A 17,977-nucleotide genomic window follows, 5' to 3' on the forward strand; every position below is an offset into this window, starting at 1 on the left:
AAAAAAAAAAAAAAAAAAAAAAAAAAAAAACACGACACTGAGCAAATAAATTCATAAACTTAAATATCGAAGGTTACGAGAAATGCTGAAAGGAAAAATAATATCGAAAGGACCAACAAAGTAAACCTTCTGTATCGTGAACGAAGAAAAAATTCATCGCCAGTCGTTTCGGGGTAAAACGCGAGCAAACGAGACGAATCCACGTCTCGTTCCACAATTTGAGTTGGATCAAGCGACCGGGACATGCTTCTCGACTTGACAATCCTCGCGGTTTCGTGCGTTTCAGCAAGGCTTTTAGGAACGGTCATATCAGTGGATGAGAGCTCGGACGAGAAACATAGGGATCGAAAGAGAAACAGGGATGGAAGTGGGCAGGTATGAGGTCACGTGAGGTTGCGCAGCTCACAAGGGAAGCTTTGCGCCGGTAAGCCCTTCTGGATTTATAGAACCACACGGAGCATGGCACGGTATTCCCGCCACGCCGCTATACGCCATGTACCAAAATTCTGCGGATCCCAACTATCGTGGAACCACCGATGCGTTCGCGAATTTTAACGTTTTCATCGAGACACCGCTTTGCTCGCTTTCTTTCGTTTGGCTTTGACGCACGGTTAACGGTAGTCGAGGTCGATCATCGAATAAGGAAAACGTTACAGGAAAACTGATATTAGAGCATAGTGCATACTATATCCTACCCGTGATGGGTCGTTACATTTCAAAATTCAGAAAAGTAGAAAACGAAGTATAATAATTTTGTACGGTCTTTTAATACGGTCTTTCGATACTTCAAATCCTTCGAAGGAAAAAGTAATTCATAACGAGGAATAGTTCGTGAAAGTTCTTCGGAATATCGTTTGGAGGTTTCGAAAATACCGAGAGTATATTTTATTCTTGCAAAAACGTAATTATATGTAAGGAAACCAGGAGAGCAAGTAGAAAATGGTTAATTTGTACTGCAATTTGTGCTAACTATTTTGTAATAAATTATATCTCTTGCTAGTATTTACATATTAATCGATCAAATTCCAAGTACATTACATTTCCTATCGTTTAGCAGCACTTTAGAACCCGATAAACACATACTTTACAGTATAAAATATAGATATATGCCTATACTTTCTGTAATCACCATATATACATAAAAATTTCCTACGATAAACTGTTCGAATACTTTCGCAAGTCGCTATACAAAAAGCCTGAAATCTTCGCGTTAACCTTATGGATAGACTGCTCTCAAAATTTTCAATTTATCACACGAATCGCGTGTGGCAAAGCACGGTACGTGTTCCCGTCAGTTGAGCCTGGAACGCGAGGCGAAATCGTGTCTACGGTACGAACCGCGATCCTTGTCGGATCCGTTCAACCGTGCTTTCGCGCTGTTGTGTCGTCCTTCGGTGGAAAGTTCTACGTGACACAAACCTGCAAACGGCGGAATTTACGCGAACCGATTCCGACGCATTTAGTCAATTCTAGCCGCGGCATTACGCTTAATTAATCCCGACGCAACATTTAATGCTTGCCGATAAATGCGCGAAAGCTTATCTATTTTGTCCACGGATTTGCCGGTATTTCAACCGATATCTGAATGGGGTGGTTCACGACCTGAGGCGAAATCGTTCGAAAGAACAGGCTGATTCGATTCGTTTGATAGGATATTTCGTGATAATGCTTCGTTTGAATTGATCAAGTTTAAGTCGTTTGAATTTAAGTAGAATTGGTCAGGTGTGTTACGATGAAAGTAATAGCAGTTTTTATAGCGATTGTTTACTATAAAACAGATGGAACTGCTCGTTCCTAAAATTACATTCTCCCTTGCTTTATGATTTTTCTTTTGTATTACAAATTACGTTAGGATTATAAACAATACAACGATTATTTTCTGTAAAACGAATAATGATATAATAAATTCCTAAATAGCGTATAACAGTCTACGTATACGAAGGTTATATTCCCACGTAATAGCAAACAATTTGCATTATAAAAATTCATAGAACTAGGCCGGCTCTTTGTTATTTTATACTATTTGTTTCATCGCTGCGTAATTTATATCACAACAACGGAAATTTATTGCCGGTGCCTTCACATTTTTTCTCGGTGATTTATATGTTTCTCATATACCCACGTAGCTTCAAAACTAGATAATCCGATTTTTAAATGAAATCTCGGCATGCGTTAAAATATATGTAGATTTATGTTTAAGGGAAATCTATTCCAAGACCATCGGTTACGTTTGTTATAAGAAATTCGGCAGCCGAGAGTAACATTGTAACTCGAGTAATTATTGAACTAAAAGTATGATAACTTTGAGTGTTCAAAGTCTCAAAATCTTGAGTTGCTTCACCAACTATAGGATTATCGTTATGAACTAACTAAAGGATTGTCAATTCGTGGATTCACGCTCGACTCAATAGAATCGCAACTTTCGGCCGCGAGATATTCCGCGACAAGGCAATTTCACAAATTACCCGATCGTCGTCAGTTTGCCGAAACCAACGAATAAGAAATCTCACAAATTCCATCCATTCGACGGGTTCGATTTTCAGCCTGCCGTCGCTTCGGCGTCGCTTCACGTGCCGTCGATTCACAGTCCTCGATTACAGCAGTCTATTCCGGCGCATAAAAGATCCAGATGCGAACGTTGTGCCTGCAGAACGAGTCCCAAGAAGTATAGAAAAAGGAAGACACAGTGGAAGCAGGGTGCAAGGCGTGCAAGGTTGCAGAGAAAGAAGGAGAGGACGAGAGAGGAGAGAAAGCGCGAGAGGATAGAGAGAGCTGGGTAGAGTTATCTGCAAAGAGGCAGGCGTATGTTTCGGTCGGTGGCAGCAGAGCGCGGCTGTCCGAGATAATCCGCCGGTGATTAAGACCATAAATCCATCGGCGGATTAGTATGGTTGCACCGCACACCGCGTGGCGGCGTCGTTGCACGGGACTCTCTGTATGCTGCAGCCTCCGCTATAGTACTGCAAACGTGCATCTCTCCCTTTCTTCCTCCCTCTCTATCTCACCCTCGTTGCAGCCCCTTCCTCTTGCTGCCCTTCCACTCTCTCGGTGCATTCCCACTGTTCCTATCTACCTCTATCAGTTCGGTATCGTTCTCGCTTCTTTCACCACCCTCGCGACGGACACACGTCGCTGATTCGTGTGTTGGTACACCTGCTGGAGGAACAGAGGAGGCGTACAAGAGACCGACAGAGTTAAAGCGAGGTAGAAAACGCACACGCGTAATGTACAAAGAGAGAGAGAGAGAGAGAGAGAGAGAGAGAGAGAAACAGATAGAAGGGTTAGAGAAAGGCAGATAGACGAGTAGAGGGAACGAGAGGGGCCGAGCTTACACGCCATGGGAATGGGAAATGGGACGCCACGGAATATAGGTGGACACTAACCGGTATGAGAGTGAGGATTACCGGGTGTCATCCGTATTCGGCCGGGTTAGCGGCTGTCAGCGGCCAATGCCATCGCTATATATCAATTATTACCTTTGCCATTGCAACGGCCGGTTGCATTCCGATGCACGCGTTGCGCCGTACTGCACTGCGGTCGTCCGGTTGCATATCTCTTCCGTAGACCGATTTGCATCCGGTATGCGAACGCTTTGACCCTCCCCTCTCTCCCTCTCTCTCTCGCCGCCCCTGGATGAACCGCGATTCGCCTTCGTTTCACCATTTACCTCTCTGTTTCGGTCTCTTTTTCGCGCCAAGCCATGTACGACTGTCGCGCTCCAACGCGAATTCCGGTTATACGCCAGGGTTTAACGTCTAACCAGCTGTTGGCAGGCCGAGCCCGCCACTTGCCAGCTCGTAAGTTCTCGTGTGCACAAAGGCTCAACGCCGGCTGTCTTCGGGATTTCGCGGCGAACGCCGCCCGATTCCAGTGCTCCTCTCTCGCGTTATGAAGCCTTTGCTGCGGCCGAGCAAAGATCTCCAGATTAACGGGCCAGTGATTGAGCCTGTAATGGCGCGGATATCTGTTACGGTGATACGCGGGATTTAGGGATAAGCAAGACCAGCTTTTCGGCCGCTTCGTTTGATTCAGGGACAACCCTCCCGCTTTTCACCGCAACAGACACACTTTTTCAGGGAAAAACAATTTTTAGCGACCGAGGCCAGTCTGGTTTCGGGATTTCGTTGGATATTTTTTCAGTGCGATTACGTGGAGGCTTTTGAAGTTGGAGGAAGATAAAAGTTTAGTATTCGTGTAGAATTTAGGGTAGATTTGGAATTTATTTCGATATATACGACATTTTTTAAATACCTGTATATATATGTATAATATATGTACCTATGTTCATTTAATAATTTGTTATAAAGTATTTATTCGATTATATGTATAATGCTATATGAATGACGCATTCGTTCAAATATTTCATTAACCTGATTGAATTATACGTTTTACTTTATTTCATAGATACAAAAAGTAAATATTACTTATGACTGAATTAAAAGCGTCAAGTAAAATAGTCTGAAATATATTAAAACAATACGTTGAAATATCTTACTCTTTTCTCATCGAGATTTCTTGCTATTCTGTATAGCATTAAAACTTTCACGAATCACAGATACCTTAAAATAATTGTATTACGTGTATTAACATTTGTAAATTCTGAAATTTGTTCGTTATATTCCATGACTTAACAATTCGGTACGCACAAACACCTTCGATCACCGTTTAAAACGAAAAAATTGTTTACAGCATCCACATAATATCGAATTTGTAGAACGTAAAATCCAATGATTCGGTACAAGAAAGACACGTCTGACGATCGTTTTAAGACGGAGGTATCGTTCTAGAAACGTTGTACAGTAATATTTTTATATAACATCGATTATTTTTTTTAAGATCGGATTTGCCGCCCAGTGATCCGCGAAACCGAAAGTTCTCGCTTTGCGAATGCAACTTCGTGAATTCGGACGAACGTATTCTTTGATGAGACGATATGATGGTTGTATCGGAGATTTCGAGGCACGGTAAATCGATTGCGAGCTGGTACGCTGTAAATCGCACGCGAAGTTAATACCGTTGCGGACGGGGTTGGAAAACGTCGAAGGCCGCCATGCGTGATCTGCGATATTCCGTTGGTGGATTACCAGCGTGAATATTAACCTTTTACGGTGAATTGTAGTCCCGAAGTAACGTTATCGAATTTCCGGATTTATTTTCCGCGGCTGCTCCACGGAATATCGTCCGATATTAAAACCAACGTTGGCCGTATATATAGAGGACCGATTAAATTTGCACGATTTCTTGATATGGATTTTAGCGTTGTCGGCTGGTATACATGGATAGTTAATATAATAGACAGTATTATGATTATGATATTGGTATCTTTAGTCGATAAGATTCGTGTTACAATATTTGATTTATGGTCGAAGTAAAATATAATAACTGAGAATCTATTGTACTAATATAGCGTGTTTCTAAAATGAGAAGAAAGAGAAGAAACTGAAAGTACATAGTGTACAGCTATAGTGGTAAAGGACAAATCAATAATCGAATGGTAAAACACGCTATTATCGAATAAATTGAAAGTTTCTTAAATTCTATTGTTAGATGATTTAAGGATTAAAAATGTCTGCCGGAAAAATGAATTAAAAATAAAAGATTTTATTATTGACGCATTAAGGATCAAGTAAGTAAGAAGCAGGAGTGAAATAACGCGTAAATGATATGGAAATGCAAAGATAGTTTTACAATAACAGATTTTCGGAGAATTTACAAATTTGACTAAGGGGTATTATTTCTGCGATCGTTTCAAAACGATCATAAACGTGTAAAACGTAAAGTAATAAATTTCTCGATAGGAAACATTAACACGAAAGATAACAAACGTGACGAGAAATTTGTCTCAAATATATTTAATCAGTTACACGCGCTTGTACTCTGAGAGATAGCGATCTAATGAATCTAATTAGATTATCATTCTGTGGAATAATTTACAGTTGATAAACTAGAAAGGAACACATCATTACATTACACAATTCAAGATCATATTCTGCGCCAGATATTTCATATCTTCCATTTATAAAATTCAAAGTTCAAAATGGCACAGATGTAATGATAATTGCAACTAATCAATCCACCTTCCGGTGATAAGTATTTCACGGAATTCTTTCTTATCGCGAAAATATGTAGGTATAATCGCTAATCAGTGACGTTGAAAATCCTTGTACGAACCACAAAATCGTTATTTACAAACATTAATATATACAAAAGTTGATTCAGAAAGGAGTGGGATAAATCCAAAGGCGTTCTTTTACCAATTCATAAATTACGAGTATTAATAAATTTTTTCGTAAGTATAGCAAGTAACTTGGCTAATAAATGTCACGAACAAATTTTACAAATTACAAATCATTCGATATATTGTGACGTTAAAAGTAACGTTTTATAATTTTAATGTGAATAAAATATAAATGTATAGATACATGGATTAGTAATAAGATAACCAAATACGATTGATTTTTTATATGAATTAATCGTACGCATTTATAGTGAGAACAACAAACAACAAAATGTTTCAATAACTGCTGTTTGAGTGACAAATTTTAAAACGATTTCCGAAGGAAGAAAAATACGAAAAGGAGAACACAGAAATTTGAATCCACTTCGAATTTTACTTCATAGATCGAGTAAAATCTGTTCGTAGTTTGTAGCAATGAAATTCGTCCGATCGTTACTGGAAATCAGTTTGGCCGTGGAACAACGTGGAAGCCAAAAAAGAAACAGATCCATCGTAAACCCTTTCGTCGCGGGAAGCAGGTTCCAGACAATCTTCGAAGCGATCGCGTTAACGACAGATACAGTTTCTGACTGTTGGGACGCGGAACGAAAGAAAACAATGACGAAAAAGGAAGGAAAAAGAACGGAAGAGAAAAAAAGGGGGTGGATGCATTGAATTCGACGCGAATCGATAGCGCGCGTAACGCAATGAGCCGTAACTATTTATAAATTACAAAGGAATGGAGGAAGCACGAGAGCTAGCTGGGACACGGCATTAAAAATCACGTGTTCCGCTTGAGCTCATAATCTCGTATAATCTTTTGCAAAGTTGTTAATACTCGCGGCTTACGGGTGTTAATTTAATATCCATACAGGTACGCCAACATTGAATATCCGAATCCCACTGGCTGCAGCTGTACAGTCCACTACCACAACGATAAAAAAAATCCATAAAACTGCTCACACCAAGAGAGAGCTAGCTGGCTTCCCATTCCATGTCGTACGCCGGCTCATATGCCGTTTGTATCGTTCAGTGTTGCCCTCCGGACCACTTTAATACAAACGATAATACTCGCTTCCGTCGCTTTCCCTTCTTTTCTTTTTTCTTTTCTTCTTTTTTTTTGTTTTTTACCCAATCCTTTCCCCTTGGCCGCAACCGTCAAGAATTCGTCCGATAGCGCTGACTAATCTCAATCTTTATTTTTTATTTTTATCGACGCATGAAGAGTACTATCAATTATGGGTAATATAATTGTAATGGCATCTTTTATATCGCGTCGATCGTATCGTGTATCTTTGATTTTTAAATTCTCCATGGGTAAGTGGAGAAGCTATGGGTCTCGTCCCCTCCATTCTTTTCTTTGTTTCGATTCGTTAAAAATTCGCAAACAATCGGACACAAGGGAACATCGATACGTCAACTGTGAATGGTAAATTGTAACGATAGAATTGTATTGTATTTTATTAAGTAATACGTGATGATTCTTTGATTTTTTTTCCGTTCTAGTTCGTTGAAATTTTGTGAATAATCTGTAATAATTTGTAAAATACATTATGCATTACTATATATACTTATATTTATATTTATATTTAAGCAATATATATATATATATATTGCTTATGTATGATGATATAAACAAACATAAAATTATATTATACGATTCATGTATATTTTTTTAATTGCGTAGTTCATAACACAATTTCTCTTTTAGTATGTCTTTTATGTCAGTAGTCAGTATGTCTGAATGATAAAAAATTTATTTATAAACTCGTTGGTCCATATTAACTTTTAATTTAGGATCATTTCGTTGAACGTTACCAATCTTAGATATTTAAAATGATAATGACCCGACAGCACGGCGCTCCATTAATTAATAGATCTAGTAGATTAGATATGTATGATAATATCTATTTCTATCTTTCCTTTTTTATTTTCTAACTCTAATACTCTTTCGCTCTAGTACTTGTCTAGCTCTAGCACGAAAACAATTTGGAAGATTGGAAATACACTTTGTTTCGTACTATCAATCTCTCTTACATTCAACTCATATTTCCACGTAGCATAATTGCTATAAAATAGTATTTAAACCGAACAACTTACGATTTTGCTAAACTAACGAAAATCAATTATTAAAATATTATTATTTAATTATTTTATTGCTATTTACATTTTAAATTTCTACTTTATTCGATGAAATCGATCGAATCGTATGAATTTTACAATAGTCGTCTTAAAATTGTATTGTCTATGTATCGTGGAAGATAACAAAGACCAAAGCATTTTATCAAAAACACAAGGCAACTGTCATAGTCTCCTTTAGGTCTTTAGAAAGATCGTAATACGTTGCAGTTGCGTTCAATATAGTCTCGATAGTTGCGAGTATTCTCAATTACGTGAAAATGCTCTCAAACTATTCGCTAAACCAGATCTTGCACTGTCGTCTTCCGGAAGATTGTTTCGTCGTCTTGGCTACGATCCAACAAAGTTGTCTCGTTGTCCGCGGCATTTTGAAACTTTTGGAACTGTCACGCGATTTCATGATAGATGTTCTCATTTAAGTCTAATTAATTAAGTTTCCCTTCAGTTCTAGAGATACTTCACCAAATCGAAGTTATTCCGTAAACATTTTAACAAAATCTACAAAGATCTATCGGGCCCTTAAGATCATATAGGCAAATCATTCTTCCATGCTATATTTATCTAATACTTTATATATCAAATCGCTATGTCAGTGACATACGTAGCCAAAAATTTGTAAGCTATACCGCCTCTCCTGCCAATCGTGTTAATCATTCGATGTTAATCAATCGATGCTACGAATATGATAGCGATTTCTATTCTTTCGCAATAGATTCTCAAGCACAAAGTATTCCATTACTGAAATTTAATTAAACAGCCAATATAATTAAACCTGAAAATCGAGACCTCGAACAATTGTTCGCCGAATCCTAGCTCCACTTTGACCAAAATGTGCAACAGACCTTTATTTCCATACAATTATCAACAATCGAATATTCTCTCGATACGGTCAATATTCGCACATAACAAATCTCTTCTATAATAAGATTTTTCATAATTACGAAGTTGAACGATGACCAAAGGCGATCCTCCCTCATATCCAGTCCTGACAACGCGATTTCGCCGCACGCAGCCGCATATTCATAGCAATTCTTGTGGATATACGCGCGCGTGCGCGACCAACCGTGCACACATATTCACGCGAACACGATACAAGTACGAACTGGCTCCCTCTACGTAGGATGTAGCCATTCCGGCTGATCCATCTCGCCGTTATAGTGAGATTTATGGAGACGGTACCGTTGGAAACTGAGACTGCCTGTTCTGGAGGTGGGAGGGACGAAAAGGGGTTAGAAGAGGAATAGCGAAAATATGAGAAGAAAAGGGAAGGAAGGAGCGTACGAGGGTGGTATAAGCACGCGTGAATGCATGAAAGCGGCCAGGATGGCGGACAGTGTCGAAAAAAAGACGATTGCAGAATTGGAGGATGAGACGAAGGATAAAAAGAATTTGTGCTAGGAGCCATGATGCTTCTTCGCCGTATCCTAGTGGATACGGTTCTTCATTCCAGAATATTTGGCCATGAAGGTATACTTGGATAGGGTGCAGTTACTTCTATTGAGTTACATCTCCTATTTTTCTACTTGTCTCTTTTTAGAATTAGTAAAAGGAACGGATTTCTTGATAGATATTTCAAAGTTTGAGATATACAAATAAAAAACTCTCGGAAAGTTAAAAAGTAACTCTTTCAAATTCAACCGAGGTCCAAGTAAATATTTCAGTCCAATATGTAATCGTTGTACTTGTTAAAGGTTTACACTTTATCATCCATTTTTACGTCTTTCTTAATCGATAACACCGACAATTTGAAAAATGACATACAAGGGCCAATATCTTCGCAAATGCCCGACAAGCAGGCTGTCTCTAAACCGCCACGACAATCGTCCAAAGTGATGTCCCTTCGAGCTCGTCAAAGATGTATAGAGCTGAGAAAGTGGCGGCATCAGGCGAATAAGTAGCGGGCAGATTTTCACGGTCCTAAAATCCTCTCAGAGTTCCCTCCGTTATCCAACGAGATTTCTTCGCGAAATTTATTTTTAACGAAGTGCTGTCTCCAGGCGTCTTTGGCCGTCGTGAAACAACCATGTTCGTTAACGTGTTTCTACTACCATTACGAAACGTAAAGAACGAGATGTAAAAAACAGCCAGTCGAAATCGCATAAAACCGGAGGCAATTATATTTTCGACAGTTTCAAAGTTTCCGACGTTGTCGTATTTACATATCTTCACCGCAAAAAGATATTAATTCGTCGACAAAAAACCACTTAATTCTGCTCTGATTTTCGAACATTTTATATCTCAATTTCCCTTTGGTCTCTCAGTTCTTTAGAATACGGTCGAAGCGAGAAATCACACATAAAAATAATTATTCTTTCACGTTCGTCTGTCCAGAGACAGACGTGTCTACTTACCTCTGGTACACGGTACAGCAGCTCACGCACTACACCGCTAATGAAGTTTCAAAAAGTTTCGTACAACACACGCAGTAAAAAATCACAGGAAATTTCCTATAAATGTTTGAATACTTTCGTCAGCTACCGTACCTATTATCTACCTATATACTACCTATATTATATACCTATTATCTATGTAAGTAGATATGTCCGTTCTCGCACAGTCAGACTTTATTACGTTAATAAAGAACACACTCGGAAGTGGTACATACGATGGTATCCTCCGAGACCTACATAAAGGAAGAAACGAATTTTTAAACGAAGACATGCGTGATATAACGCCTTCGCCGCGACTAACTAGAAACATCCACAACCTACGTGATCTTTCAATTTCACCATACTACTACCAAGACTACATTTACAAAACCATATACCGCGCTATAACCGCTCGAGATAAAATTGCGCGGTACTCGATTTTGAGGCAAAGCTATACTCTATCAACTCTAACTCTACTTCCGATACACAAATACTCCGTTACTCTGGTGAAAAGATGCGTCTTGGAAGGAAAGAGCAACGCGTAGTCGTGCATGGACCAGGGGTCCCGTAGATTTCGAGGTCGTAGGTGTGCGCATATGTCGAGTAGACGGAGGGATGGTGGATAATATAATGATGGCGTCGGCTGGGCAAGGAGGGGCGGGGCTACGAGGGGATCAATATTATCCTCCTCCACCTCCACCTCCGCATTTTCCTCTGCCGTTCCCCTCTCTTCACCGACGGCCAACCTTCCCTCTGTGTTCCCCTCGTTCCCTTCTCGTTCCTCCTGTTCTCCACCACCATCGTCGTCTCCACCCTACAACCGTCGACCTTCTCTCCCTTCTACCGACGTTCCTCCTTCGCCTCCTCGTCCTTCTCTCCGACCGCGACGTCTCCCGTCTTACGAATCGAATTGCTGGGCCGACGCGACGCGACGCCTCGCTACGTTCCGACTCGCGTGTATGTATGTATATATGTGGTGTGTGTGTGTGTGCGCGCTCGCGCGTACGTGTGTGCATGGGAGCAAGTACTTACATACATGCGCACGTTGTACAGATGTGTTCGTAACTGTGGCTTCGAACGCAGATTGTTTATCACGATAGGAGGCACAAGCGACTCGTTGATCGCGAGCAACGACTTTTCAATGCTCGGCTAGTTTTTTGAGTATCGCTGGATCAACGCTGATTTCGAGTAACTGCAGAGCTTTTTGAACGAGGCCGTGAATGGCTGGCAGTGGGTTTTCTGGTATTATGGTTTCATAAAGGCGAAATTCTCTGAAAAAGTCGGAGGGAACTCGAGATTTTAGAAATATGAAGGAGTTTGCTCGCCTGCGAGAAGAGAACTTTTAATTGCTTATATTTGTTGGTATTTGATAGTTGAGAATCAATAATTCGTTGCAATGATACGACACCAACGCGGAGCTGTAGTAACGTATGCGATATAATAATATAGAATAAATAAGATACAGATTTAAAAGTTGTAAATATTTTGCACGAATATGTAAATTCCGAGCGGTACGATGCATCGATACCGAGAAAAGCTTTTGGTAAGACGTACTGTGACAGTAAATTAATTAATTCGTCAAATTTTTACAACGTTTTCGATTATTGACTCTGTCTGATAAGGTTCGAATGTAATCTTAAATTAAGTTGTAACGTAAATTCGATATCAAATAACTTAATCTTTTTTTCTCTATTGTATCGATTAAGAAGATGTATTCAATTTAATAAAGCGAATGGCGTATTTTTATTTTCAGTTCTGCTCGTTTATCTAGTTTTGTTTCGTATAACAGGTATTTGTACGTAATACTTGAAGTTATTTTCTAAATAGCAGTTTGCGATAAATATCGTTTTACTGCTACTTTGAAAAACGTGTAGATATCTTTTGTATTGTTTTCAGGTAGTAATACGAATCACGTCGATATTTGTGTTTCAAACGCATTCTCTCGACTAAATATATTTGGTTTTAAATTTTAAAAATACAATCTCCCGCGTCGTTTGTACAGAATTACAAGCATATTCGTTTTACATAACGTTTATGTAGCACGAAGGCGAATGTAAAATTTAAAAAGAGGATTTTTCCGCTTGTTCCGTTTTATTTTTATTATATTCCGCAAAAATTTATACGAACAATCCGCTGTTTTATCCATAAATCTATAATATTAATCAATGAATTTGTATGTGTACGAAATCTTCTAGCCAATAATTAACTTTAGCTTATTACCAAAATAATTATTACTAACACATTCATTATTGTAGAAAAAGAACGAACGATTGCTTCTCTCTGAATAAATTCGTCTATCGAGCTGTTAAACTCGTCTTTAGAGATACGTTTCACCCACCTGTATCTCAAACAGCAACAAGATTGACGTATTGAAAGAAAAAAAATAGGCTAACAGCGTGGCCACCTCGTACGAAACGAATCGCGCTTATCCGATTGTTCAGTGGCCGTTGCTAAGTCGTGGGATTACCTTGTATGGGGCAGCATTTTCGGGGGTGTCTATATAATGCTGAAACGTATATGTGGCACAGAAAAGACGATCAAGGGTGGCCAATGCGAGGTTGGGGAGGTAAAAGCTGGTAGGTTGGTGGGGGCTTGATTGATGAGCTAGCCCCGGTCACGGTCTCATTACATTTATATAAGCTTTCGTAGATTGAGCCGTGCACGGAAGCTTACGCGGTGGCGAGGGGTCGTGATTTGATGAGGTTTTATTGCTCGGATGACGTGACGGGAGCCATTGTTCAAGCGGTTGTCGAGTGGAAAACATTGGATTCGATTTATCGCGTCTACCAACTTGCTTCTCACATTACGTTTACTTCCATTAAGCAAAAATCCAACGACCGACAAATCGCAGAGACAACCAAATAATTAGAGCGTGTATCGTCGCTGATTTATTAGGGTTGGAATAACGTACGAAAGAAGAGTAATTTCTTAGTGGAAATTGATGATGTGTTAAAATCGACGACGATTTACCTGTAAAAATTCTTCCTGTAGTTTCACCGTTGACAATCGTTTAATAAGAACGTCGTGAATTTTTGATATATTTTATTTGATTTAAAGGAAGTCGATTGATCAGAACGAATTTATTTCTATTTTTCTATATCTTCTCGCGGTTTTCATATAAAATATTTTCACGGGCCAATGTATCTATCCAAATCTTTTTCCCTGCAGCTTTAAAATACAAATGGCCGCTGTGGTTGCGGTTAACGCCGGTCAAGATCGTTTTTCGAAAATTATCAGCACGCTGGTTAATCCGTCGACTTCTATCGTGACGGGCGCGATTCGAAAGTTCATTCATCAAGCTTATGAGCCAGCAGAGTCGACTCGAATTCTGCGATGCTGTTAAAGTTTATGGGCGCGGTCTTGTGTGTGTATACGAAACGACTCGCGCGCGCCTTCCGAGAGTTTATTGATTCTCGAGCCACGGCATCTTTCGGCCGCTGTTCTGTCCTATCGAGTTTACTCCCCCTCTTTTGGCTTACCGTCGCCCCGTGTCATGTCTACGGGGTTGCTTCGTGAAATCCAATGATGTTCCTGCTCAGCAAGGAAAGTTTGCTCATACGCCGCCCGTACGAAGGGGAAATATTTTTCTCGCGCCACGAGATACTCTGCTCTTTCGTGAAATTCATAGGGGAGGAAAGTCGTACGGTCTTTGGATTTCGATGTTGTTCGCGGAGTTCCATTATCGTTGACGAGATGTTTAACGATTGGGGATACTGCAAGATTTGGTAAATCTTTGCTACCTATGAAATAATAAACAATAAGTTTTATAACATATAATAACATGGCATACGTTCCAACTTATCTCGGCCAATTTTTCTTTAACCTCGCGTTACAAATTTTCGTAACGTTATAACGTTGTCATATTCAACGTGCTAATCTTAACCAGTCAACGTTAAAAGTATTATAACAGCCATCCAATTTCTAAAGTTCCATCATTTCAATATATTACAATTTCATGCTCCTCGAAATACTCGCTTGAAAATTGTCTTCGCAATCTACGCTCACAGACAAATACACGAGGCTCAAAATCATTCCAAAGTAATCCGGAGGAACTTGGCTTCTAATTCCTGCCAGCTCAAAAAGCTCGAACAAAGATCTCCATTAAAACCGCATCGGTAATCCTTTCGATCCGACGCATCATAACGTCGCTTCTTGACCTCGCGCGATTACGTGCTGCGTTCCGAGAATAATCGGCAAAAGGCAGGGCATTATTCTTCATTAGCCAGTCTTCTTCCCCTCTTTCAATGACTCGTCTCGCCTCTTAGCGTTTTCACGGCGTGATCGTGCGACCATCCATCTTGCGAAGGATCCTCCAACCTTTTTCGTTGTTTCTCTCCCTCGATATCTTCCTTCCTTCCTGTCGTCCTTTTTCGTTCAAAACTTCACCTCGCCAACTGGAAGCAGATACAGTGGCTCGCAAAAGTATTTGAACGCTCACCGTGGCAAATCTTTATTGTTGCGTTATACGAAACATTTTGAAATTTCGTTAGCGTTATAACGAGACACGATTTTCATGATTAAGATGGGGAAGCTTGGAAGCAACTTGAAAATGTATATAGAAGTTATAAAATATTTACTGCAAACAGATAAATTTAGTAAAAGAAAATTAGCATACAGTGCTGTTTCAATCTCTATGAATACGACGACGACGGTCGAGCTGGCTGTAAGTGGCCAAATAATCTCTGGACAGACGAATACTGTTTCTTCAACAAAGAGTATACTCGAAGGATGTACACATGAAGATATCATCTAACGTTTGTAAGAGAGTTTCATTGCGATATATGAAAGAGAAGAAATCATTTTTTAAATGAATGTACAATCATGAATACACACGAATACACATATCATTCTGTATATTATTTTTTATTCGACTTCTACTAAATCTATTTTACAAATTTCTGACTAAATATATCCACCAAATATCTTGCAGCTTCCATGTACGTTTCCAAATTGATTTAGAATTATACCAATATAATCACAACGATCTAATCTCGCAGCAACGTCAACGAAATTTCAAGATGTTTCCTATAATAAGCATAATATATTCGTAAAAGGTTTCTACAAGTGTTCGAATACTTTCACCAACTACTGTACCTTCTCGCCGAACCCTACTGGCCGAACCCTCGCCTCGGTACCCGAACCAAACGTTCTAACGTTGGTTGCCTTACAGTTACGCGAGTATCTGAGTGCAACCACCCGTATAATTGTCGAGAGCAAGCTGGTTGGGCGTCGTGGAAAAAGCAACACGAAGGAACGAGCCGAAGGCGAAGGGATGGCGTCGAGGTTGAAGGGCGAATGGGAAAGGAAAGAGGGTGGAAACGGCTGACGAGCGGCTCGCCCTCGCAGTATCGAACGCGAGAGAGGGCCGCCTTGAATTAACGCCATCATATTTCAGGATGGAGGAGCTCGCCGGGGTTTTCTTGCCATTTGTCTCGGGACTCGGCCGTTTACCGAGTGTGAACCTCGCCTTCGTCCCGCAACATGAGTAATACCTGGCTCGAGCGAGTCCTCCGCGCGAAATCTGGCGAAAAACCAGAAACGCGAGCCCCGCGCGTTTCGTCCGTTTTTCAACGAGAGCTGCGAAGCATAATAGAAGCAGTATTCGTTAACCGATGAAATTTATATAGTTAGGGAAAAAGGGGAAGGATTTCGCGTGGATTTTTTGTGGGCGTGGGTTACACCGTTGAAGTGTAGGGTGTTTAGATTAGTTTGGACGAGTGAGAAATGACGTCGGAGGTTGGCGGGGGAGAGGGACTCCGGTAGGCGCGGTTTAGATACGGGAATTTTTTGGACCACGATTGCAATTGCTTTTTCAACGAGACATAATTGTTTCACGGTGATAAGATAAGATAATTTCCTGGTAATTGTTGTATTTAGAAGTGTTTTCCTCGGTTTGATGCGTGTCGCGGCCGTACTTGGCTGAGATACGGCTCGGTTCGTGTTCTGTTTGAAAATATTGAAATTTCTGTTTGATGTGATTAAACAGAGGCTTTTATTTAAAAAGTATTATTACGTTATTTACATTGGCATTAGTTTAGTTCCATTTGAGTAGGCATAACATATGCACCTGAAAAAAGTATTATGAGATTAATGCAAACTTTGATCGATGCATAATGACCATACCACTGCAACCTCGTTTTGAAAATTTTCTTCTACGAAATGTTCCACTTAATATAAAATATTAAAACTATTAATTATTGACATTTTTCCTGCTAATTCGTTGTATACGTTAATTGTTTAAATTAAATGCCGCCGCTACTGTCGCGCTTTTTTGTTTTTATTAAATATTCATCGGTTAAAAGAAGAATATCGTACGAAAGTGATAGGTATCAGGCATAGCAGCTCATTGATTTTTGACAATCCAAATAGGTGTTGACAACAAAGTTAGATGCAAAGAAACTTGCGACGAAAGAAGGAAAAGCAAAAGGTGAAATTTTCGTAGCAACGAAAATATTAACTTATTATCATCCATTAGTCGTGGTTAAAGAGAAGATCACCAGAAAAAATGCAGGTCTCGTTGGTTCAATCTAATATGACCCTTCTTGATACGAGCTTAAAAACAGAGCACGCGTACTGTACAATTCCATCATTTACATTTACAAAGCATCACTTTTGCTTGGCTAAACACTACATCTCTGATCTTCGTACCTCTAACCGTCTATCCTATCACGACTAACACAATTAATTGTTTCTACCACAAACTATTATATTTAACGCAACAATTTGTTCTGTCAACGCAGGTATGGTTCAAAAACAGGCGGGCGAAATGGCGGAAACAGACGCGCAACGCGAACACCGCAGCTGACGCGGTAGATTTCAAGCCCGGCTTCGGCGCTAGCCTGAACAGCTTCATCGGCCAGCCTTTCACTGACCCAGACGCGCTCTACAGTTCGTACAGCACGTACAACAACTGGGCCGCCAAAGTGCCATCGCCTCTGAGCGGCAAAGGCTTTCCTTGGGTCAATACCTTGGGTTCCGTGGTACCAACCGCGTCGCACCATCATCATCACACCCAAGTCAGTCCCGTAAACTGCTTCAACGCCGCGGCGACGTCCGTGGCGGGCAACCACGGGCAACCACATGGGTGGAATGTCCGTGTCCGTGGGTCAGGCAGCCACGTCGATGTTACCAGGCATGGGATCGGGCTTGGGAGTTGCCGGTTCACCCGTCGCAGCGACAGGAGCTGCGTGTCCTTACGCGGCACCAGCGGCACCCCATCATCCCTACGGACCACCGGTATACACGCCACACC

General features: G+C 40.3%; 1 protein-coding gene across 1 annotated transcript in view; it reads left to right on the plus strand.

Annotated features, from left to right (window-relative positions):
• The window catches only part of LOC100743093 (pituitary homeobox 3), a 44,639-nt gene that overhangs the window by 26,065 nt on the left and 597 nt on the right, over positions 1–17,977 (plus strand). Inside the window, 2 exon segments of the mRNA XM_033324765.1 lie at positions 17,466–17,786; positions 17,788–17,977. The exon segment at positions 17,788–17,977 is cut by the window's right edge and continues 317 nt beyond it. Coding sequence (XP_033180656.1) covers positions 17,466–17,786; positions 17,788–17,977 — 511 coding nt within the window.

The sequence above is a fragment of the Bombus impatiens genome, unplaced genomic scaffold, assembly GCF_000188095.3.
Source record: "Bombus impatiens unplaced genomic scaffold, BIMP_2.2 scf_0064, whole genome shotgun sequence".
Taxonomy (NCBI): Eukaryota; Metazoa; Arthropoda; class Insecta; order Hymenoptera; family Apidae; genus Bombus; species Bombus impatiens.